Here is a 19,354-nt window from a genome sequence, read left to right on the forward strand (position 1 = left end):
AGTGACTTGAGGACAGGAAATGGGTCTTATTTGAAATCGTACCCCTCAAGTTCAGTACACTAGACAGCTGAAGGAAAGAAACACACTCTATTCAATGTGAATATACATTGACTTAAATGGAGGCCTGGCGTGTGCAGGGGAGAGGAGGTGGGAGCCGGCAGAAGCCCAAGTATGGCTGGAGCCAAACTTGAGGTCGAATCCTCACTTAGCCACACACATTCTGAATGACTTAAGCCAAATTCATCTCGGATCTGCAGTTTCTGCATTTTGAAGTGGAGGTTACAATTCTACTACCAGAGCGGGAATACCATTAGGAATGGATGGGACGTGTGTGAAACCATATAACACAGATACCTCCAAAGCTTTGCCAAATGCAAGTGTGTTCTGCTATCAGGCACTGCCTTTTGGAGCAGCTGAGCTAAGTTCTCAAAACTCAGAGGCCTGGAAGGGGTCTTCTAAAGGAGTGGTTCTCTTTTTATAAATTTTTTAAATGTTTTTTTAAATTTATTTCTGAGAGAGAGAGAGAGAGAGAGCAGGGGAGGGTCAGAGAGAGAGGGAGACACAGAATCCAAAGACAGGATCCAGGCTCCGAGCTGTCAGCACAGAGCCTGATGTGGGGCTCAAACCCATGAACCGTGAGATCATGACCTGAGCCGAAGTTGGACACTTAATCGACTGAGCCACCCAGGTGCCCCTAAAACAGCGGTTCTCAAATGGTGTAGGGGAGAAGCTTGGTGGTGCCTTGGCCCGTGGGGCAGCAGAAGAATGACAAGGTCACAAGGAAACAGAGTGGACCTCCCTCCAGTCTCCAACAACACGGTGCCTCTTTCTTTACTTTCATGTTTTATTGCTTAGTCTAGTTGGTAAACAGGCTTCTTCCTATACTGAAACCATGTGTTTAACCTATTTGTTGGAGACAGTGGCTATTTACTGTGAGTTTTCCTTCTAATTTTATGGACAATGGATTCGTTTTGTTGTCTTTTAATGGTTGTTTAATATTGAAATAGGTTCACAGCTTACATTCTCTCTGTGTGCATGAAAAAAATAAAGTTTATTAACTAGACCTTAAAATGATCTTCTTGGCCTTTTCTTTTTTTTTTACATTCAAATTACCTTGAACCAAGGTCTTTTTTTTGCAGGATGTCAAACGAGCATCAGTTTCCCCCTTCCATCAAATCAGGAAGGACTTTCCATAAGGGAAGACATGAGTGTGGTTATCTGTAGGGAGACCTAGCAGGACTAAGTACAAAATGGTTTCTCTTCCTCCTAAGAATGTTCCAAATACATGGCCAAAAGGGTGATTCCTAATGACTGGGGCTCTTGTTCGTGACGGGAACACGGAAGTGGCAGTGGGTTTTCTGTAATGTTGGTGGAAACCCCCTCATCCTGAGTGCAGTGTCTGCTCACAATGTGCTGTGATCATTGTTGCCGGAAGTTTCAGGGCCCTTCCATTTCACTCACCATACAGGCAATCAATGGCCAGGGCTCCACACCAACCCCAGAGGGAGAAAGCCTGCTACCTGTGACCACAGCCAGCAGACCCGCTGAGTTACAGAAGTCACACTACTCCCACCCGGTGCTCGATGACTGCCATTTCTCTATTCGCAACCTTTCATAGTCTTCAGCTCCTCACGTATCGATAAACACTACAGGTACCTCACTCTCATTTTGTTACAGATGAAGTGACCAAATAAATGAGTTCCTCCAGGCCCCGGTGTCTGTTCCCTGGGGGCTGCAGACAAAGAAGACAGAACCACAAAAGCCAGCCCCCCACCCCCCAGTTATAGATCTTCAGCCTGCTAAATGCCCAGTTCAATTGCTTCAGGGTAATACTGACATAAAATGGCTTGTTGATCACAGCGGACATGCACATTTTGAAAGAGCCAGATAGGCAATTCTGACAAGCACCACAAAGTCGCCAATTAAATATTCACAAGGAACAATTGTCTGTCAATTAAATATCCCAGTCACTATTCCCTTCGAAACAAATCGAATCACTACGACGACACACAGTTTTCCAACTCATGGTGTCAATGCAATTAAACCACTAGGAGAAATTAAATATTAAATACCACCTAATAAGTAATTCCCTCTGTATTTGCTAAATCATTATTCATACTGTTTTTCTTCCTTCTCAGAGGTCAGAGGCCTCAGCAAGCTATGTTTTCTGTAAGGATTGCTGTTATCTGATTGTGGGAGCCAAATAAACCAGGAAAGCTACAAACTCTCATATTCTCATTCACCGTAACTCATGAATAAAAATTTTATAGCAGGGAGGAACCTCAAAAATCATTCCATGATGACAGAATATTAGAGCTGTGAGGAATTCATTCTGAGGCCAAGACAGGCGGATTGGTCCGTGCAAAGTTGAGCCACACTGGATGTAAAATCTGAGGTCAGTCTTTTGACGACTGATAGGATGCTATTTTCAATACAATGTGTGGTCCCCTGACTCCACGGGGCTCTAACACTGTTATAAGCATGGCTATCATTTGGAATACAAATCTCATTTTTCCTCTTCTTTATTACTTTTAACTCATTGCCTCTGAAACTAGCTGTGTTAATTGAGATAAAGTGGCCTCAAAAGGCCATCAGATCCAGGGGTCATTTAGAAATGAGACTGATGTGGCTTAGAATCCCTCATTAGCGGCATGACCAAAGGGAAATGAAGTAATTCTCTGAGCTCAGCATTCTCAGCTATGAGAAGGGAAGCAGCCATGCTCACGCTAAGATGCCCATTTAGGTATTTATTCAGCAAGTCTCTGCTGTGAGTTTCCCTTGTGATGCGCCCATGTCTCGTCCAGGGACATACCAAAGGACAGAGCCTGGCCTCAACGAGCACATGTTTTAGTAGCAGAAACAAATAAAGACCCCATAATTCCAGTTTCACCTGCCAACTTCCACTCCTCTTTCAGATCTTTTTTTTTTTTTTTTTAATTTCTTTTAACATTTATTTTTGAGAGACAGGGCAAGACAGAGCATGAGCAGGGGAGGGCCAAAGAGAGAGAGGGGACACAGAATCCAAAGCAGGCTCCAGGCCCTGAGCTGTCAGCATAGAGCCCAATGCAAGGCTCAAACCCATGGCAGGTGAGATCATGACCCAACCCGAAGTCAGACGCCCAACCTACTGAGCCACCGAGGTGCCCCTTTCAGGTCTTAATTAAGAATAGTTTCCAGGGGGCGCCTGGGTGGCTCAGTCAGTGAAGCGCTGGACTTCAGCTCAAGTCATGATATCATGGTTTGTGAGTTCGAGCCCCGCATTGGGCTCCGTGCTGACAGCTTGGAGCCTGGAGCCTGCTTTGGATTCTGTGTCTCTTCCCCTCTCTCTCTCTGCCCTTACCCCACTCATGCTCTGTCTCCCCCTCACTCAAAAATAAATAAACATTAAAAAAAAAGGAATAGTTTCTTTATCTCAGCTCAAGTCCGGTTTCTCCTTTGACACAGGACCAAGGCTGGGGTGAGGCAAGTCGGTGCCTCCGATGCACTTCATCTCAGCGGGGCACCTGACAGCAAGTGCCTCTTTAAACCCTACACCCTGGATGCCTTCATGGCCTCAGACTAGTCAGAGCCTGGTGTTGAACCATGTCGCCTGACTTAAAAGTACTTAATTCCCTTTGAAATTATTCACACATTTAGGTCATTGCTTGATTGATGGCTGTCTCTCGCTTTAGATGATAATCCATGTAATAAAGAGAAAAGCATGGGTTTTTATCCCCACCACAGTATCCCTACTGCTTGCGCCCCACACGCAGTGACACTTCATAAACATCTGTGGTGTGAAGGACTAAAGAGGAGTATGAGCTAGTTAATGATGGAGGGAAGTAAAAGGAATGAGAGCCCAGAGTCATTGGGCCATCACATTGGCCAGTGATGTGTCAGGGCCATTGCAGAGAAGGTGGGGCTGTGCTGACTTTTTTTATTATTAATTATTATTATTATTATTTATATTATTATTATTATTTTATTTGAGAGAGAGAGAGAGAGAAAATGAGTGGAAGAGGGGGCAGAGGGGGACAGAGGGGGAGAGACTATCTTAAGTTGTTCCCATGATCAGCACGGAGCCCAACACAGGGCTCAATTCCATGACCCCGGGATCATGACCTGAGCTGAAACCACGAATCAGATGCTCAATCGACTGAGCTGCCCAGGTGCCAAATTCTAAAGCCTTTCTCCCCAAACTGGGTACGTAGACTGGCAGCACGTAGCACCTGGGCACTTAACTAGGAATGCGGAATGTTGGGACCCACTTCCCAAATCCTAAGTCTGTACCAAGACCTCCAGGTGATTTTTTATGCACATTAAAGTTTGCAAGCATAGGTCTACTGTACACAGGTGTTTAGAAAGGTAAAGCCTGGGAAAGGACTCCTCAGGGCAGAGGACTTCATGAAAAAGGTGGTTAGTTTTAAAAATTAAGCTACAATAAAAAATAAAATGGAGGGGCGCCTGGGTTGCTCAGTCGGTTAAGCGTCCGATTTCGGCTCAGGTCATGATCTCGCGGTTCGTGGGTTTGAGCCCTGCATCGGGCTCTGTGTTGACAGCTCAGAGCCTGGAGCCTGTTTCGGATTCTGCGTCTCCCTCTCTCTCTGACCCTCCCCTGCTCACGCTGTCTCTCTCTCTCAGAATTAAATAAAACATTATTTTTTTTTTAAATAAAATGGATTGTGCAATTCTGTGCACCGGCACCAATCTAAGTATTATAAGTGTTTTGGGTATATTTCATAAATTCAACAACCTTCTGGGCTATTATTATTCTCATTTTACAGTTAAAGAAAGTGAGATGTAGGAAGATTAAGACCCTTCTTGGCATCATAAAATTACCCACGGCCATCAATCCCAGGCAGTTTGAACCCTCCTCCTGCACTGAGCTCACACTCAAGTGCTCTCCCGTGATATGTGAAGTTCTGGCTCATAGCAACCCTCAATACATATACTTCCCCACTGAAGAGTCTTACTTGAAAGACCATTTATCTTTGCATCAAAATTATAGTGTCTGCCTACCCCTCCTCCTTTAAACAGTTCACCTGAGCTCAGATTCCCCAAATCAAACAAGCAAACATGATTGATTCTTTGAATCAACAAATGCCATTTGTTCTGAAGCTGGCATGTGTCTTGGAGGAGGGGCACAGGGGAAGTTTCCTGGAGCTAGCAACCCCTGGGTGAGTACTGGCAGACAAAGTCAGGCCAAGGAGACAGAAGAGACTCCCTAGGAAGCAGACGCAGGAGTAAGCCAGCACAAAGTGTCGGGAAGCTGGAGATGGAACTCACCCGTGGGCATGAGTGGTGAGAATACTCACATTTGGGAGAAACTTACTCTTTGGTGGATGGGGGTGGCTTGTAGGAGTACTGAGAATCCCAGGGTTGAGTAATCGTGGGGGGATTCCCTAGAACAGTAAGGAGGAGGAGAATGGAGAGCTGTGGACAGATCCCAGTAACAGAAGAAGAGCCCATCAGGATTTCACATAGATGTTGGGTAGGAGGGAGTCAATTTGTGCTTTGTTGACATTGAGCTGCCTGTAAGACCCTTCAATAGAGGTGCCCAGCAGACCACTAGATGGCTTGGTATTACACTAAGCCAAGAAAACTGGGCTAGAGATACAGATTTAGGAGTAAGCAGCACATAAATCCAAGGTCAGTAACAGAGGGAGGGAAGGAGGGACTGTCCAGGACAGTGTGTGGAGTGAGGTAATAAGGAAATACATGGAATGGCAATTTAAGGGTCCCAACATTAAAGAGGTGAACTAAGGCATCTGATAAGGAAGATAAAGAAACCAGCCCTAGACTAAGTCATAGAGACACAACCATGACTCAGGTACAACCCTTGCCTCCATGAAGCTCACAGCCCAGGTGGTGAGAGAGACATGAAGTTCAATGGCAGCGCTGTGAGCAGGGCAGGTAGGCAGGGGAAGGGTGAAGCGCTCAGCAGAGGAGGAGTATTTAACTTGGCCTGGGGCACTGGGAACCCTTCATGACCCCGTATTTCTTTCCACTACTCACCAAGCTCTCTTGGGTATAAAGATTTTGTGGCCAAAGAAGCCAAGTCCATTTGGCCAAAGTTACCAGAAAAAAAAATCATGGCAAAACCAGGATGCGAATTTGTGGTTTCTAGGTTTTTAAGGAAATGTATTTACAAGGTTTCAAAAATATCTCTTACTGTTCACCGGAATAGCTCAGAGTTCGTCTCCGGCTGAAATGACGTGAGTGAGGCCCCCAGGGATGCTTATGATGCCATTATTCACTTGGGAAGAGCCAAGGGCTGTATCTGTCTCTTCAATAGAGAAGGGGAAGGTCTCTGTTTCTTGGACACTAATTGTTTGGGCCATGAACCCATTTTCACATGAACTGCCAACCACCAACAGGAGAGGTAGGAAAGCTCACTCAAGTAAGGAGGGGAGTTGGACTTTGAACTTAAAACAACACAAGCTTTCTGTTCTTGATTTTGCTTTGGTTTCATGAACTAACTGACAGTAGAAAGTGGGATCATTCGGAAAGTGGAAGACTTAACTCATAACCTTTGGGGGATGTCATGAAGACTGTTTTAGTTCATTGCATTGGGTCCCATAACTAAAATCAGGCTTGATTTTGCTGTGAGGAAGCCTATAGATAAACCGATCCAGTGATGGTGCAAACTAGTCTTTATGTGAGGGGTTCTAAGCCAACGGGAACAAAGGGCAGTCTAAGAATTTATCTGTTTATCATGCTTCTCAAAGACAACCAGTTGTGTGCAACGCTTTCCCTTAGGAGTGAGGGAGACCAGCCCCACCAGTGTGGAATGCCAGAAATGAGGACTGAATGTGGGCGTGTGTCTTGCCCACAGCTACCCCTATATTAAGCCAAAAGGTGAGCATTCACTGGAGACCAGAAGTCAGGCCTTAGAAAAGATATGGGGTGTGTCACAAAGAAAACTGGAGTGAGGTTCCAGTGTGAGGATTCAGAGCCGGGGTGCTGAAGAACCAAGAACGAAGAGAACGCGAGGTGAGCCCCGTGTTGGGACTCTATTTTGTATCGTTGGAGACCTGACCCATTTAAAATTTTCACCAATGGACAAACACTTAATGGAATCTCTAAAGTGCATACCTTTCCACACCCTGTTCTCCTTTTTCTTTCTTTTTTCACTTAAATGATTTGGATAATCACTTTGCTTTTTCTTCATGTTATCTGCCTTCACATTTTTAAACACGACACTAGCAAAAACGCAGCTTGGGGCTTTCAGCCCAAATCACTTCAGAAGGGGATACCTTTTGATGTGTTTTCTGGTTTCTTATTGACCTTCTCTTCTCTCCTCTCTCTTAGAGAAGCTAATCTCTCTTCTCTCACTGCTTACTCATCCCCTGTTGGTAACTATGTGATTTGGGGCGGAGGGGGCCAGGGGAAAGAAGGTGGTTCTGTAACGTTCGTTCATTTCATTCTTTTAAATGTATGGTAAGCAGAACTACCTAAGTGCTATGCTACCTGCTGGGAACACAGAGATGGGGAAGACACCACCCTTGACCTCAAGGGGCTCACGGGGGACATTATGACATTGCTCTGATGGGGGGAAATGCAAGGTGTAGCAGTATACCAAGGAGAAGGGGTTGAGCTTTGCCTAAGTTCCTGGTCTGCCTACCTGTGTGTGGGGGTGGGTTTCCTGGAGCTGCTCAGTTTATAGCTGGGGTCACTGTGAACACAGACCAGCTGGGAGCGCCCAGAGCTGCAGACCAGCCTGACCCTCCCTAACATGAGGCAGACATGCCCTCATGCCATGTCCTCCGGTCCAGGCTTGGTTAGGGAATAAATAATTGACGGTCTACTCCTTTGCTGGGGTCCCCATATATCCTCTTCACTAAAAAGGAAGATGCATCCCCATCCACAATGTCTTCTAGAGTCTGACCCTTCTTTCCACACTACTCCTAAAAGAAACCGACCCCAGCTTTGATTTTTCATGCTTAAGAGACCTGTAGTTAAAAAAAAAAATAAGCCCAAGGGGCACCTGAGTCAATAGCTCAGGTCAGGTGAGTGTCCCACTCTTAATTTCAGCTCAGGTCACAATCTTGTCATCTGTGAGATCAAGTCCCAAGTCAGGCTCGGCAGCTAAGTATGGAGCCTGCTTGGGATTCTCTCTCTCTCTCTCTCTCTCTCTCTCTCCCTCTGCCTCTCCCCTGCTCATGCTCTTTCTCAAAATAAATAAATTAACTTAAAAAAAAGCCCAAGACTTGCATTCACATAAAGTATTTACTGAATGCTGTGTTTCAGACATGTTCTAAGAACCAAGTACACACCTCCCGACCTCCACACAAGCCACAAACTCCCTCCCAAATTCCATTCAAGTATCGGCCTCATGAGAGCAGCAACCCTGACTGTCCAGGACACACCTGTGCCCCGGACCCGAGAACCCAATGGGAAGCCAACAAATACTTATTGAACAATTGACCTACTCAGTCCCCATTCTCCCCTTCTTCCTATGAGATACTGTAGTTTTGAGACACAGTCAAATCTAATCTATTTTTGCCATCCTCTCTCGCTGATGGAGTGGCTACGTGTCAGGGTTCTGGTCCCCGAAATGTAAGCAGATGTCATTAGGCATGGATCCCAGAGGAGCTCCTAGAAGGGCGGCCCATTCAGTTGGCAAATACTCATGGAACATCTTAGCCTTTTGCACTCTCTTTCTTGCCTGCAAAGAGGCCATGATGGCTTGGAGATGAAAGCCAATGGCTTTCAACTGACTGTAAGAAAACTCCTGATACGGAATCTACTTTAGGTCATCCCTGATGGATTGCTATATAACTTTCCCTTGAGAATCCCTATGACAGGGAGCTCATTGCTTCAGAAAGCAGTCTTCTGGGCAGGTCTATTTGTTACAAAATCTTGGCTTTAGATGAACCGAATCTCTCACACTACACAGACCATCAATCGATCTTTATTCTTTCCCAGAAGAGACACATAAAATAACCTCTCTTCACCGTGGCAGCACCCTGAATATTTGAGAACACCCACCATATCTCTTCCACATCCCTGTTTCCCTAGGCTTCCAAGGGTTCTTCCTTTTCTCTTGCTCCTTTCTCTTGTTCTGTTAAATTTTTCATGCCGCATTTCTTCTTCCCATGTTCAGAGTTGAAGAGCTACATATACTTTGTCTATGCACTCCCTCATCTTTGGTAGCCTCCATTTTGTAAGCAATCATGGGTATTCACCATGGAATCACAGAAAGAAAAAAAAATAAGAGAAGATTCTGGAATGATTTACTCCAGTCAACTGGAACGCTAGCCACACAATGAAGCAGTTACAGTTCTTATTTCATGCGAACATTTTATGCTGGTGTGCACTCTACATGGAGATGGCAGTTTGAAAAATTTACTCACCCCCAAACTCCCCATTGGTGTGATTTAATTTCACATGTAGTTCATGTCCTCAAGGTGTAGAATTTTATCATTTCCTGATTTAGGAGGATTTTGTGTTTCAAGGACGTGCTGGCATATAAGGCAGGAAATGGAATGGAAGGGAGAGAAAACCCCAGAAGCTAAGGAATGTGCAAGGTACCACATGTACTAAAACACACGATCTAGATTAATGAAATCCAAGTATCAACCAGAGATATCAGAGAAATGAGGACTACAGAGACTTATCACCGCAGTTCATCGGTCAAAGAGCTGGTCACACCGCTGCATTTACTGGTAGCACAGCTTTTATTCCTACCCGGGGCTGTAGGGCTGTGGCCTGGCTTCCCTCGGAATGTCTGGCCCCTTCGGGGTTAATTAATCTACCTTATTCTTTCTCTACCCCTCGGGGCAGACTGTGACATCTTGCAGTGAGAAAAGCTGGCTTCTAAGTGCTACTTAGTGCTACTTCTAAGTGACCTGCCTTCTTAAAACAGTCCTTCATAAACAAAGCACACATGATATAGTTTGAGTGTGTGAATCCAATTACATTTCCCGGGGACGCACAGGGCAGATGGTGCCGGTTTCCAGGGCTCTGCTGTGGCCGGAAATGCCAGGGAAGAAGAGATATACTGAAGCCATCCTCCTGCGAACTAAGATTCAAACCTCCGTCCCACAGAAACTTGCCAACCTTCCATTTCTGTTACTTTGATTTCCAGCCCAGAGAAAGCCAAGAACGCGCTTCAAAAGCCATATGTCAATTGAACTGATACGCCATCCTGCTGAAGACTGTGGCCCTTGAATTCTTAATTCTTGAAGAATTAATATCTTGCCCATTGGTGGGGAAGAGGAAACCTTTGAAAGGGGTGGGGTGGGTACCTCCCATGCTCTGAAAACAAACACATGGAGGATCCACTAAAAGAGATACACTTGGGAAATGAATAACTTAGCCTCCCAAGAAATATTGAGACAGCAGTGAAATGTCAAGTCAGCACGACTGTCGTAGTGTCCTTTGATTACACGTTACCAGCAGCACCGAATATGGGATAAGCTGGCTTTTTTTCATCTTTCCTTTTTATGCTTGGTTTCACTTATTTTTGATGAGCTCTTACAGCGCCATCGATCAGCAAGGTGTAAATATGACTAATGCATTTGTCCTACTTAGCATGACATTGCAGCAGCTTCTCCAGAAGGAAAGTCCTCCCAGACTCCCCGGTTTTGATCTAATTACGCTCTGACCCACTGATGCCAGTCAGGTGACATTACCAGGTAGGAAGGAAAACAAATTCATAATTCAATCTTGCAAAGCATACACTTTACAATCGTTTTACAACTCTCCCTAAAGATGCAGGCACCAAGCCTACTTGCAAGTCTAGGGTTGGGTGAGGAGGGGGTACAGACCAGGGCGGAAGGGATTGCACAGGTCATTCTAGCAGCCATTAACAATATCCTTTGCAAAGCCTACATTTCCATCACACACAAAACCTCCAAAAAAAAAAAAAAACCAGAAGAGAGGATGGAGGGAAGGAGGGAGGGAGGGAGGGAGGGAGACAGGAAGAGAAGGAAGGAGGGAAGCAGGGAGACAGGAAGGAAGGGAAGGAGAATGGGAGGAAACCATAAAAGCTGAAAGGTCCCTGGGTATTTTTCACAAGAAAGAGAGTAATATTTCCACTTCCTGGCAAGAGGAACCTCTTGGGAATGGTGACAGTCAAATTTGTTTTTGAAAGACATTTTCTCAGACATGCTGGGACACCTCAATTATTTTTTTAAGCCTATATGAATTTGCTTAAAGAAAATGTAAAGAAATGGAGGTATTGGAGTTTGAGAAGACTCACACTGTAACTAGTGAGGTGCATTAAATAGATAATTTAATGGATATTTTGTGTGTTCTGAAGTGAGCACTTACCTCGATACTGGGTACCAAATTAGAGTGATTTATATTGCATGCCATTTGCTGTACATTAAGTAGTCATACAGTTCCCTTGATTTGATTTCAGTTGGCAGAGATAGACAAAGAACACAGAAGATACACTTATGTGTAAATTTTACAAATGAGGGGAGAGAGATCGGTAATTCCATTATGCTGACTTAATGCTTACTCTGAAGTCAATCCTTCATTTAAATCATCAGGAATGATTCCAAAGCCCACAGGAAGTCTGCCTGTCACCTGACCCCCTACCTGCTCATACCATTAACCACTATCTCGCCCAGACCAAAGGCTGCATTTTCTCCCAAAGGATTTTTTAAAGGCCAGATGTAAACTAGAGGCCCCTGTTATTAGTCAAGTTTAACGATCATGGTTTAATTACTATTTTTCTGGCTCTGGCTTCTACTGTTGGATGGGATTTGTGGAAGACAGACAGGAAAGAAAATGCAGCACCAAAATTCGGATCCGTCAACATGACCTCGAGCGCTAACTAACCTGGATTTGCATACCTGGTAGCTTTGGCTCCAAGAGTTATCTTGGAGGAATCACCTTTACGCTGACACTTCGGCTTATCTACCTTGCCAGGAAGTACAGAGGACTAATTAGACACAGGCTTTAGTGTTTCAGAATCCCCAAGAGGAAACATAATGCAGCAATCATTCTGGTTAAATATTGCTGCCTCTCAGTTTCCCAATAACGAAATGATCTTCACCATTTTATCACTAATGAGCTGAAGAATGAGAACAAGATGAGTTGCAAATGTTAGATAGTTCTTATTATCATCCCCAGCAATTAAAACAGAGTAAAATGTGCATTACAGCCAGTCCTTAGAAATGTCCATACCCCAGGAAAGAACCTAGCAAATATGACATTATGAATGTTTTATTTATACAGATCATAAAATTTTGGAATAAACAGTTAGACGGATAAAGTGAACCAGGCAGGATAAACTATTTGTTTAAGACGTGGACAAAATCTGCGTCGGATCTGGACAAAGGCACTGGCAGCAGTGACCTGACTCACACACATGAAGCCAATTTAACTTGAGGCTGATGAGGCGTCCTGAGGAAGGGAAAACCACAGCCCAGGGTGACCTATAATGGCTTTGTCAGGGTGGATGGAAAAGGAACCCTTTGAACTGAGCTTTGAGCCTTCTGAAAGTTCCTCCGTAATTCTAATGTCACTTGAAACCTAGAACATATACGGGTGATCATGTCTGCCACGGACAATAACCTCTTAGTTTGGGTGGGGTGTCTATGACTCAAGTCTAACGGTCCAATGAATGGAGAAAACATAAACTCTCTCCGTGCTGATGGTGAAGATCCCTCCCCCATCCGTCCCCACTCCCACAGTGGAAAGCACAGGATGACCTAGCTGAGAACCAAGCCCTGTCTCTTTACAGAGTTTCTGCAGAGATTTGCAGCTTGGTGGTTACCCTGTCGAGCCACAGATATGATTTCCATCAGGAGGAAAAGAACAGAAACACATTCTCATAGCTTGGATTGAGGGAAGGCAATCACTGACTCATTTGTCACTTTTGAAAATGGCATTTTCAGTAAGGGAAACAGCTGCCGAGGTGTGTGCCGAAGCTACACTCTTCATGTAGCTTCTCGCTTCTTGAAAATGCGAAGTTCAATGTGAGCCATCCTCTAACGGGAATCAAGATTAATGTGGAGAAAGATGACATCCCAGGGTCTATGGCCTGCAGTTGACAAGTATGTACCCAGCGGAGCAAGATGATGGGCTCACTACAAACAGCCCATGGCTAGAGATTCAGTTCTTTCCCCCTCATGACCTCCCTTGGGCTTTCTTCATGAAATGTTCATTCATGTTCTATAATGGGAACTGCCCTCTTGATCAGTGACACGTGTAAGCCTCAGTCTGGAGTCAACTCGAATGTGTTTGGAAGGAAAGTCCCCTCCCCCCCTGAGGGTTTCTTAAAAATGAATGACTTTGGAGCAAGATTTGAATACTGCTCTGGCCACTTGTTAAACTCATCATCTTTGGGGTGTCTCTTGAAAGTTCCCAAGAACTTGCTATTTCTTCTCTGAAATGAAAATGGAGGATACATCTGTTTGCGGCCATTAGATGTGATCATGTATGAAAAGGCCCTTAGTTACATGTAGAATAGTGTACAAATGCAAAGGCTTCTCATCGTGGTTTGATTTCTCCAAAGAGGTTTGTATGGAAACGACTAGCTTAAACACATATGACTTCCATGTGTTCATGCAGGTAGAAAGCTTTCACCAGCACAACGTCAGGAGGCTTGGATATTTTATAGTATTGCCTTTACAATGAACCATCTTGTTCATCCAGTGCCCGTGTGCTGCGTACCTACTACATGCCTGGCATTTTTCTAGGTGCTGAGGAAAAATTGGTAAACACGTAGGTGTCTGTGCCCATAGGTGATGTTTACATTCCTTGGGGTTGGGGGAAGAAATACCATAGATATAAGCAAATAAGATAATTTCAGATAGTGAAAGTGCTCAGGAGAAAACAAAACAAGTAACGCGCTAGGGAATGCCATGTGAACCGAGTCCAAAATAACGTGAACAGTTCAGTCATGTGAAAACCTGGGAAAAATTATTCTAGGCAGCAGTCACTAAGGCTAAGAAGTGGGAAAGAGGCCTGGGATCTCTGTAAGACAGAAGAGAGGGAAGGAGCGACCAGCTTGTAAGGGGATCAAGTGACCATGGTAAGGAGTTAAGATGTTATTCTAATTGCTATAAGATGTCGTTGGCCTATTTTAAGCACAACTGTGTATTCCCAAACAGGGAAAACTAAACAGTACCTATTGAAAAATCAAGATTTTTTTTAAGCAATTATTTCTCTACCTTACCCACCTGCAAGATCCAGGAAAGAAGCTTAGACCTCTAGAGGGCGCCAAAGGAAAATATTTTGTAACCAGAGTCACAAAGGTCTTTTCAGCACCTACGAGAAGAGGAGAGCGCTCTGGCTGTCCCCTCAGAGTCTGGTTTTAAAAAAAGGGACTCCACTTGGGAACCTGTAGTCTATCCACATTTTTTACCCAAACATAAAGTCCAATGAGCTAGGTCTGCATGTACCGGGACCTTGGTTTTCAAGCAAAACACTGTTTTATCAGGGGACGGGAGTGGGAAGACATTTGGGGGTTATTTTTAATCTTCTTCCATCTGGTAGTATTTGAGTAGAGCATAAAACAAATATGAAGCCAAAATTTACTTTCTGGATTCATTTGGCAAGCAGAATGTCTCTATACTTAGAACTTTGAAAATATTCATCATTTGCCACTTGGGATGTGTTATTCTAAATACTATTCCAAACTTACTGGATGGGGTCTTTTAGCAAAGAGTATGAAGGAAGCCTATTGCCTGGAAAGCAGTGGGTTATGATCAATGGGATTTTCTGCAAATGAGCAGCTACCTCTGATACAGGAGAGACTTTGTCACATGTGAGTGCTAAAGGTTCACAGTGATTTCGAGAAGACATTCATTACTCTCTTTACTAAGGACAAGTTCAGCTGCTTGGCCCTAACTCACAGAGGCTCTCAGTCCCCCATTTCATGCCTGAGGATCACAGCCACGTACTTTATATACTCTTAGCTCTACCCAGGGAGATCAAAAAGCACTGTAAAAGCAGCCGACCAGATAAGTAACCTGAGCACATGGATACAGAGCCATCAGAGAAGACAGAGAATCCCAAATTGACTAGAAGCCCTGGAAGGTCAGTGATGAGTAAAACACTCTATAAGGTGCCATCGTGCCAGAAAGCATGCGCAAGTTTTGTTAGTGTTGTGCCTGGTTATTCAACGATACATTCAAACCCAATCAGAAGGAAGAGGAGATTTTAAGCTTCCAATAGAGCAAAGTGACATTGAGGCTGAACCTGCAACAGAAACATACGTACAAAGCAAGAATGTGTCCAAGAGCCTTCTCTCTAGAAACACTTCGGCTGACATGTTGCCCTCATTTTTATGGAGAAGCCCGCCCCCCGCCCCATTCAGTCTCCTGCTATCCACCGGACATGTAGCAAAGAAAGTGCCAGACCATTAATTATCTATTGATTTTAATGGATTTAAACAATAAAGTCACTATCTACCTTCTCCTTCACAGACAATGGGGAACTCTATTCCCAGAAACGCATCCATATTTAACGGAAAAGATAGGAGGGAAGGAAGTAAAGAGACGAGAGTCAGGTTCCGCCTAAATATTTCAGACCACCTACAGCAACATGCCCTTTATCAGTTGAACAAAACTTGCGATCTTTGCCAAAGACATTCCCCCACCATCCTACCAGCCCCAAATGAGGCTGATCTAGGCAAAACACTGCATTTGGATCCTATAATAAAAGAGAAGGTATTGTGTGAGACCCCAAGGCAATAAAGACTTCCCAGGTAAAACACGTTATCACGGGGCTGTCAGAAGGACTGGATTATAGGACACATGTAGGGTCTTCACCAGCAATTAGTGTCAACAAATGCTGCTTCCTTTAAGAACTGAGGATCTGTGGCAGAGATACACAGAAACCCAAATCTGACTCCTAGAGTCCCTTACAACACCCTCCTGTGACTCTTGTGAGTAAAGCTGTTAAGGGATGGGTCACCTTCTAAACGGGGTGTCTCGCCTCCCCCTTGGGTCTCCGGATCCGGAGACCACAGACCCTGAGGGAAATATGCAGAACAGAAAGAAGTCTGTTTCTTAGCTGATGTCAGAGAAGAATTACTCACAGAAGCAGAGGAGAAGGGCATGGCTGGAAAAGAAACTTTAGAGGTCATTTACTTCCAACTCGTCTAAGAGGAGCGAAATACCATCCCACCAGCCCCCTGGACCTCCCAAGGGCGAGGCCCTGTGCCAGGCTGGGGGAGGGGCCTCAAAGTGAGCAAGGCAAGCCAGACTCCCGAAAGCTATCCCTAAACACCCCAGGGGAGGCAGGGGGAAGCACGAGGCACGCAGGAGTTACCTGGTTGATGGAGATGACCGCCAGCCGGGGGATGACCACCTGCAAAACCACCTGCAGCAGCGAGGTGCCCAGGCCGGCCAGGATGGCCCAGGTGAGCGGCAGCGGCAGCATGCTGTAGGTGGCGAACAGCGTGAAGAGAACGTAGCCGATGCCATCACCCAGAAGCCCGTAGCCGAGGCCTGCTGCCAGGATCTGGGTGGTCATGGCCACCCAGGTGACCACGCCGCTGTACTGCAGGTACGTGTGCGAGGTGGTGTCCTTCCTGACCACCACGAGCGCGCAGATCACCACCTCGATGCCAGTGAAGAAGCCCAGGAGGATGCCCTTGAGCGGGTCCATGGGGGCCGAGGCCAGGCTCAAGTGGAGTACCAAGAGGGTGAGTTTGGTCAGCACGTCCAGCACGTTCATCACCACCTCGGATTTGCGCCTCTGGCCCAGGAAATAGCGCTGGTAGAGGCGCTCCAGATCCCTGGACTTGAAGGAGTTGCGCAGAGTGGGGAAAATGACCCCTCGGTAGCTGTAGCCCCCACTGAGGAAGAAATCCGAGTTGCTCGGGGCGCAGTCCAGATGCAGGAAGCCCAGATCGCCGCCGCCCCCGCCGCCGCCGCCGCCGCCGCTGCCGCTGCGCTCCGGGAAGACTTTGGTGCCACCGGTGCTGTGCGCTCTGTCCCCGGGGCCCAGCGAGTAGAGGGGCAGCGCCGAGTCGCCGGACAGCTGCGCCGCGTGGTGGTTGGGGCCGCCGCCCGCAGGGTCCGAGGCTTTGCCCGAGCCTCTCCCGGCGCTGCCGCCGCCGCCGCCCCGGTGCCCGTGAATGAAGCGCTGCTCGGTGATGTGCCTCACCGCCGTCTGCCACAGCAGCCGCTGCGGCCGGGAGCCGCTCCCGCCGTCGCCGGCCGGGGGCGTCGGGTGGATGGTGTAGAGTTCTTCGCTGCCGCTCAGGCAGCGCACCTCGGAGAGCTCCATGACGCCGGGCCGCGGGCGGGGAGGCGTCCCAGAGACCCCACGGCGGTCCGGCCGGGAGCTGGGCGGCGAGCCCCGGCAGCCCCGGCGGCCCGGTCGCGCGAGCCCTGGACAGGAGGCCCCGCGCGTCAGGTCATAGTGCGCCCCGGGGCAAAGGGCGTCTGGAAGACCGCCGCAGACCCCTGCGTCCTTGCGCGCCTCCCTGCCGCCACCCCGCGCAGCCCCCTTCCCGGACTCGGGCTTCTCGGCCGCCCCTCGGCTCAGCGTCTCGGCGCAGCCTTTGCTCCCCAACAGGCACCCGGGCGCCGCGCTTCTTTCTGCTGCGCGCCGGGCGGGTCCTGGCTGCGGCACTGGACTCGGGACACCCACGACTCGGCGGCCGCGGGAGGGCCGGCCGAGGGTGACCGGCGGCGGCGGCGGGTGCGAAGTTAGCCGCGGTGGCAGGAGCAGAGCCCTTCGGAGAACTCCATTGCGCCGGGATGGGGAGCCGGGGCGGAGCTGGGGGCGGGGGCACGGAAGGGGGAGGCGTGGGGGACGTGGAGGTGGCGGGGTGCCCCGCAGAAAGGGGGGGGGGAAGGTGACAGCCTCGGGGCTACCGAGTCAGCAAACAGTTAATCTGGAGAAGGGGGTGTGCGGAGGCTCCCCCCTCGGCTCCTCTCTGGCGGTCTCCTCTTCCTGCGCGGGGACTGACAGCGCGGCGCGGGCCCCGGCCGGCCGCATCCCTCGGGGAAGGGCGAAGGCGGCAGCGTCCCGGTCGCCGCTAGAAGACGAGGTCAGCCCTTGCAGCTGAGCTTCCGAGGGGCGGGAGCCCACAGTTCCCATTGCCTTCACTTCGTCCTTCGGAGTCCATTTGGCCCGGAGCAGGGAGGAGCGGGAGGAGGAGGCGGGAGAAAGTGGGGAGGGCTGCGAACCCAACAGCTCGGAGGACGACGAGAAGCCGCCGGTGCGGATCCCGGAGGCTAAGCACCGAAGCGCGGCGGGTGCGGCGAGTTTAAGGTTTGGACGAGGAGGGAGGCCCGAGGCCGCGGGGAAGGCGGCGCAGACGCCGCCGGATCCAGGGACGCGCCGCGTGCCACCCGGGCGCTCTGAAGCGCGCGGCGGGCACCCGGCGGCGGGGAGGAATTTGGGGACCTGTCAGATCGGTCAGACACCCGCGGCGACTTAAACCCGCCCCCACGCCAAGCCACGCCCCCGGAACCGGGCCGGGAGGGGTGTCGCGGAGCTGGCACCCCGCTCTGGCCAGGACGCCCCAGGTCTCGGAGGCAGCAGCACGCGCAGGGCGGCGTGGGTGAGGACGGCCGCGGGCGCCCCGGCCTCCCCCCGCGCGGGTGCCCAGCGCTCCAGCTGGCCGCGCGGGCCGGTTCCTCCGCTATTCTTTTTTAGGCACTGGCTCCGGGCCCCGGCAGGTGCAGAGCCAGGACTCGTAGGCCGCTCTGCCCACGGGCTCCGAGAGCCCGGCGCGATCAAAGAGAGGGTCCCCTTTCCGCCCTCCCCACCCGGGCGTCTTTTGGCGAAGCCAACTTTCTCGGGCGAAAAGCAAAATACCCCCCAAGAAGCCGCAATTGTAGAGACGGCTTCTCGCAAGAGGCTTTCCTACACCCATCGGGAGGGGTGCTGGGCCCGTCCCCGGAGTGCCGCCGCGAACCCCAAGTTTCCCGCAGGGGGAGGCGAGGGCGCGGGGAAAGCGTTTCCAGCCGCGCGCTCCGGCTCGCGTTTCCCGCCCTCCGGGCTCCGCGCCCACAGCGGGGCGGGGCCGCAGGGCCGCCCCCTCCGCCGCCGAGACTGCGGCTCCAGCCGGTGGAGCCCGGGCCCTGAGCACAGTCAGCTGATGGCCAATGACGTCAGGCCCGGGGCGCTTTCTCGGCTCCCGGTGGCGCCCTGTGAATGCCCAGAAGACCGCCCGCCGCCCCCTCCGCCCTCCGGAAGGAGCGATTTTCCCCGCTCTCCCTCGGAGACACCCCCCTCCCTCTGCCCGCCCCGAGCAGGAATAGCTTTAGATGGCCCTCCTCCCCGACCACACGCTCCATCTCCAGGGTTATTTGTGTCCACCGCGTCCCAGAAACACGAGATTTAATTCCTTCCTTTTTATTCCCTTTTATTCTCTTATCCACACACATGGGTTTCGGGTTAAATCCAGAACCGGTCCACGGCCTTGCACAGAGAATCCCAAAAGAGAGAA

The 19,354-nt window shown here is 48.8% G+C and overlaps 1 protein-coding gene across 1 annotated transcript in view; it reads right to left on the bottom strand.

Annotated features, from left to right (window-relative positions):
• The window catches only part of ADCY8 (adenylate cyclase 8), a 217,938-nt gene extending 200,760 nt beyond the window's left edge, over positions 1-17,178 (bottom strand). Inside the window, exon 1 of the mRNA XM_039219469.1 lies at positions 16,216-17,178. Coding sequence (XP_039075400.1) covers positions 16,216-17,178 — 963 coding nt within the window. The remainder of the gene's footprint in view (positions 1-16,215) is intronic.
• Positions 17,179-19,354: the final 2,176 nt, after the last annotated feature.

The sequence above is a fragment of the Hyaena hyaena genome, unplaced genomic scaffold, assembly GCF_003009895.1.
Source record: "Hyaena hyaena isolate Hyena2069 unplaced genomic scaffold, ASM300989v1 scaffold_820, whole genome shotgun sequence".
Classification (NCBI taxonomy): domain Eukaryota; kingdom Metazoa; phylum Chordata; class Mammalia; order Carnivora; family Hyaenidae; genus Hyaena; species Hyaena hyaena.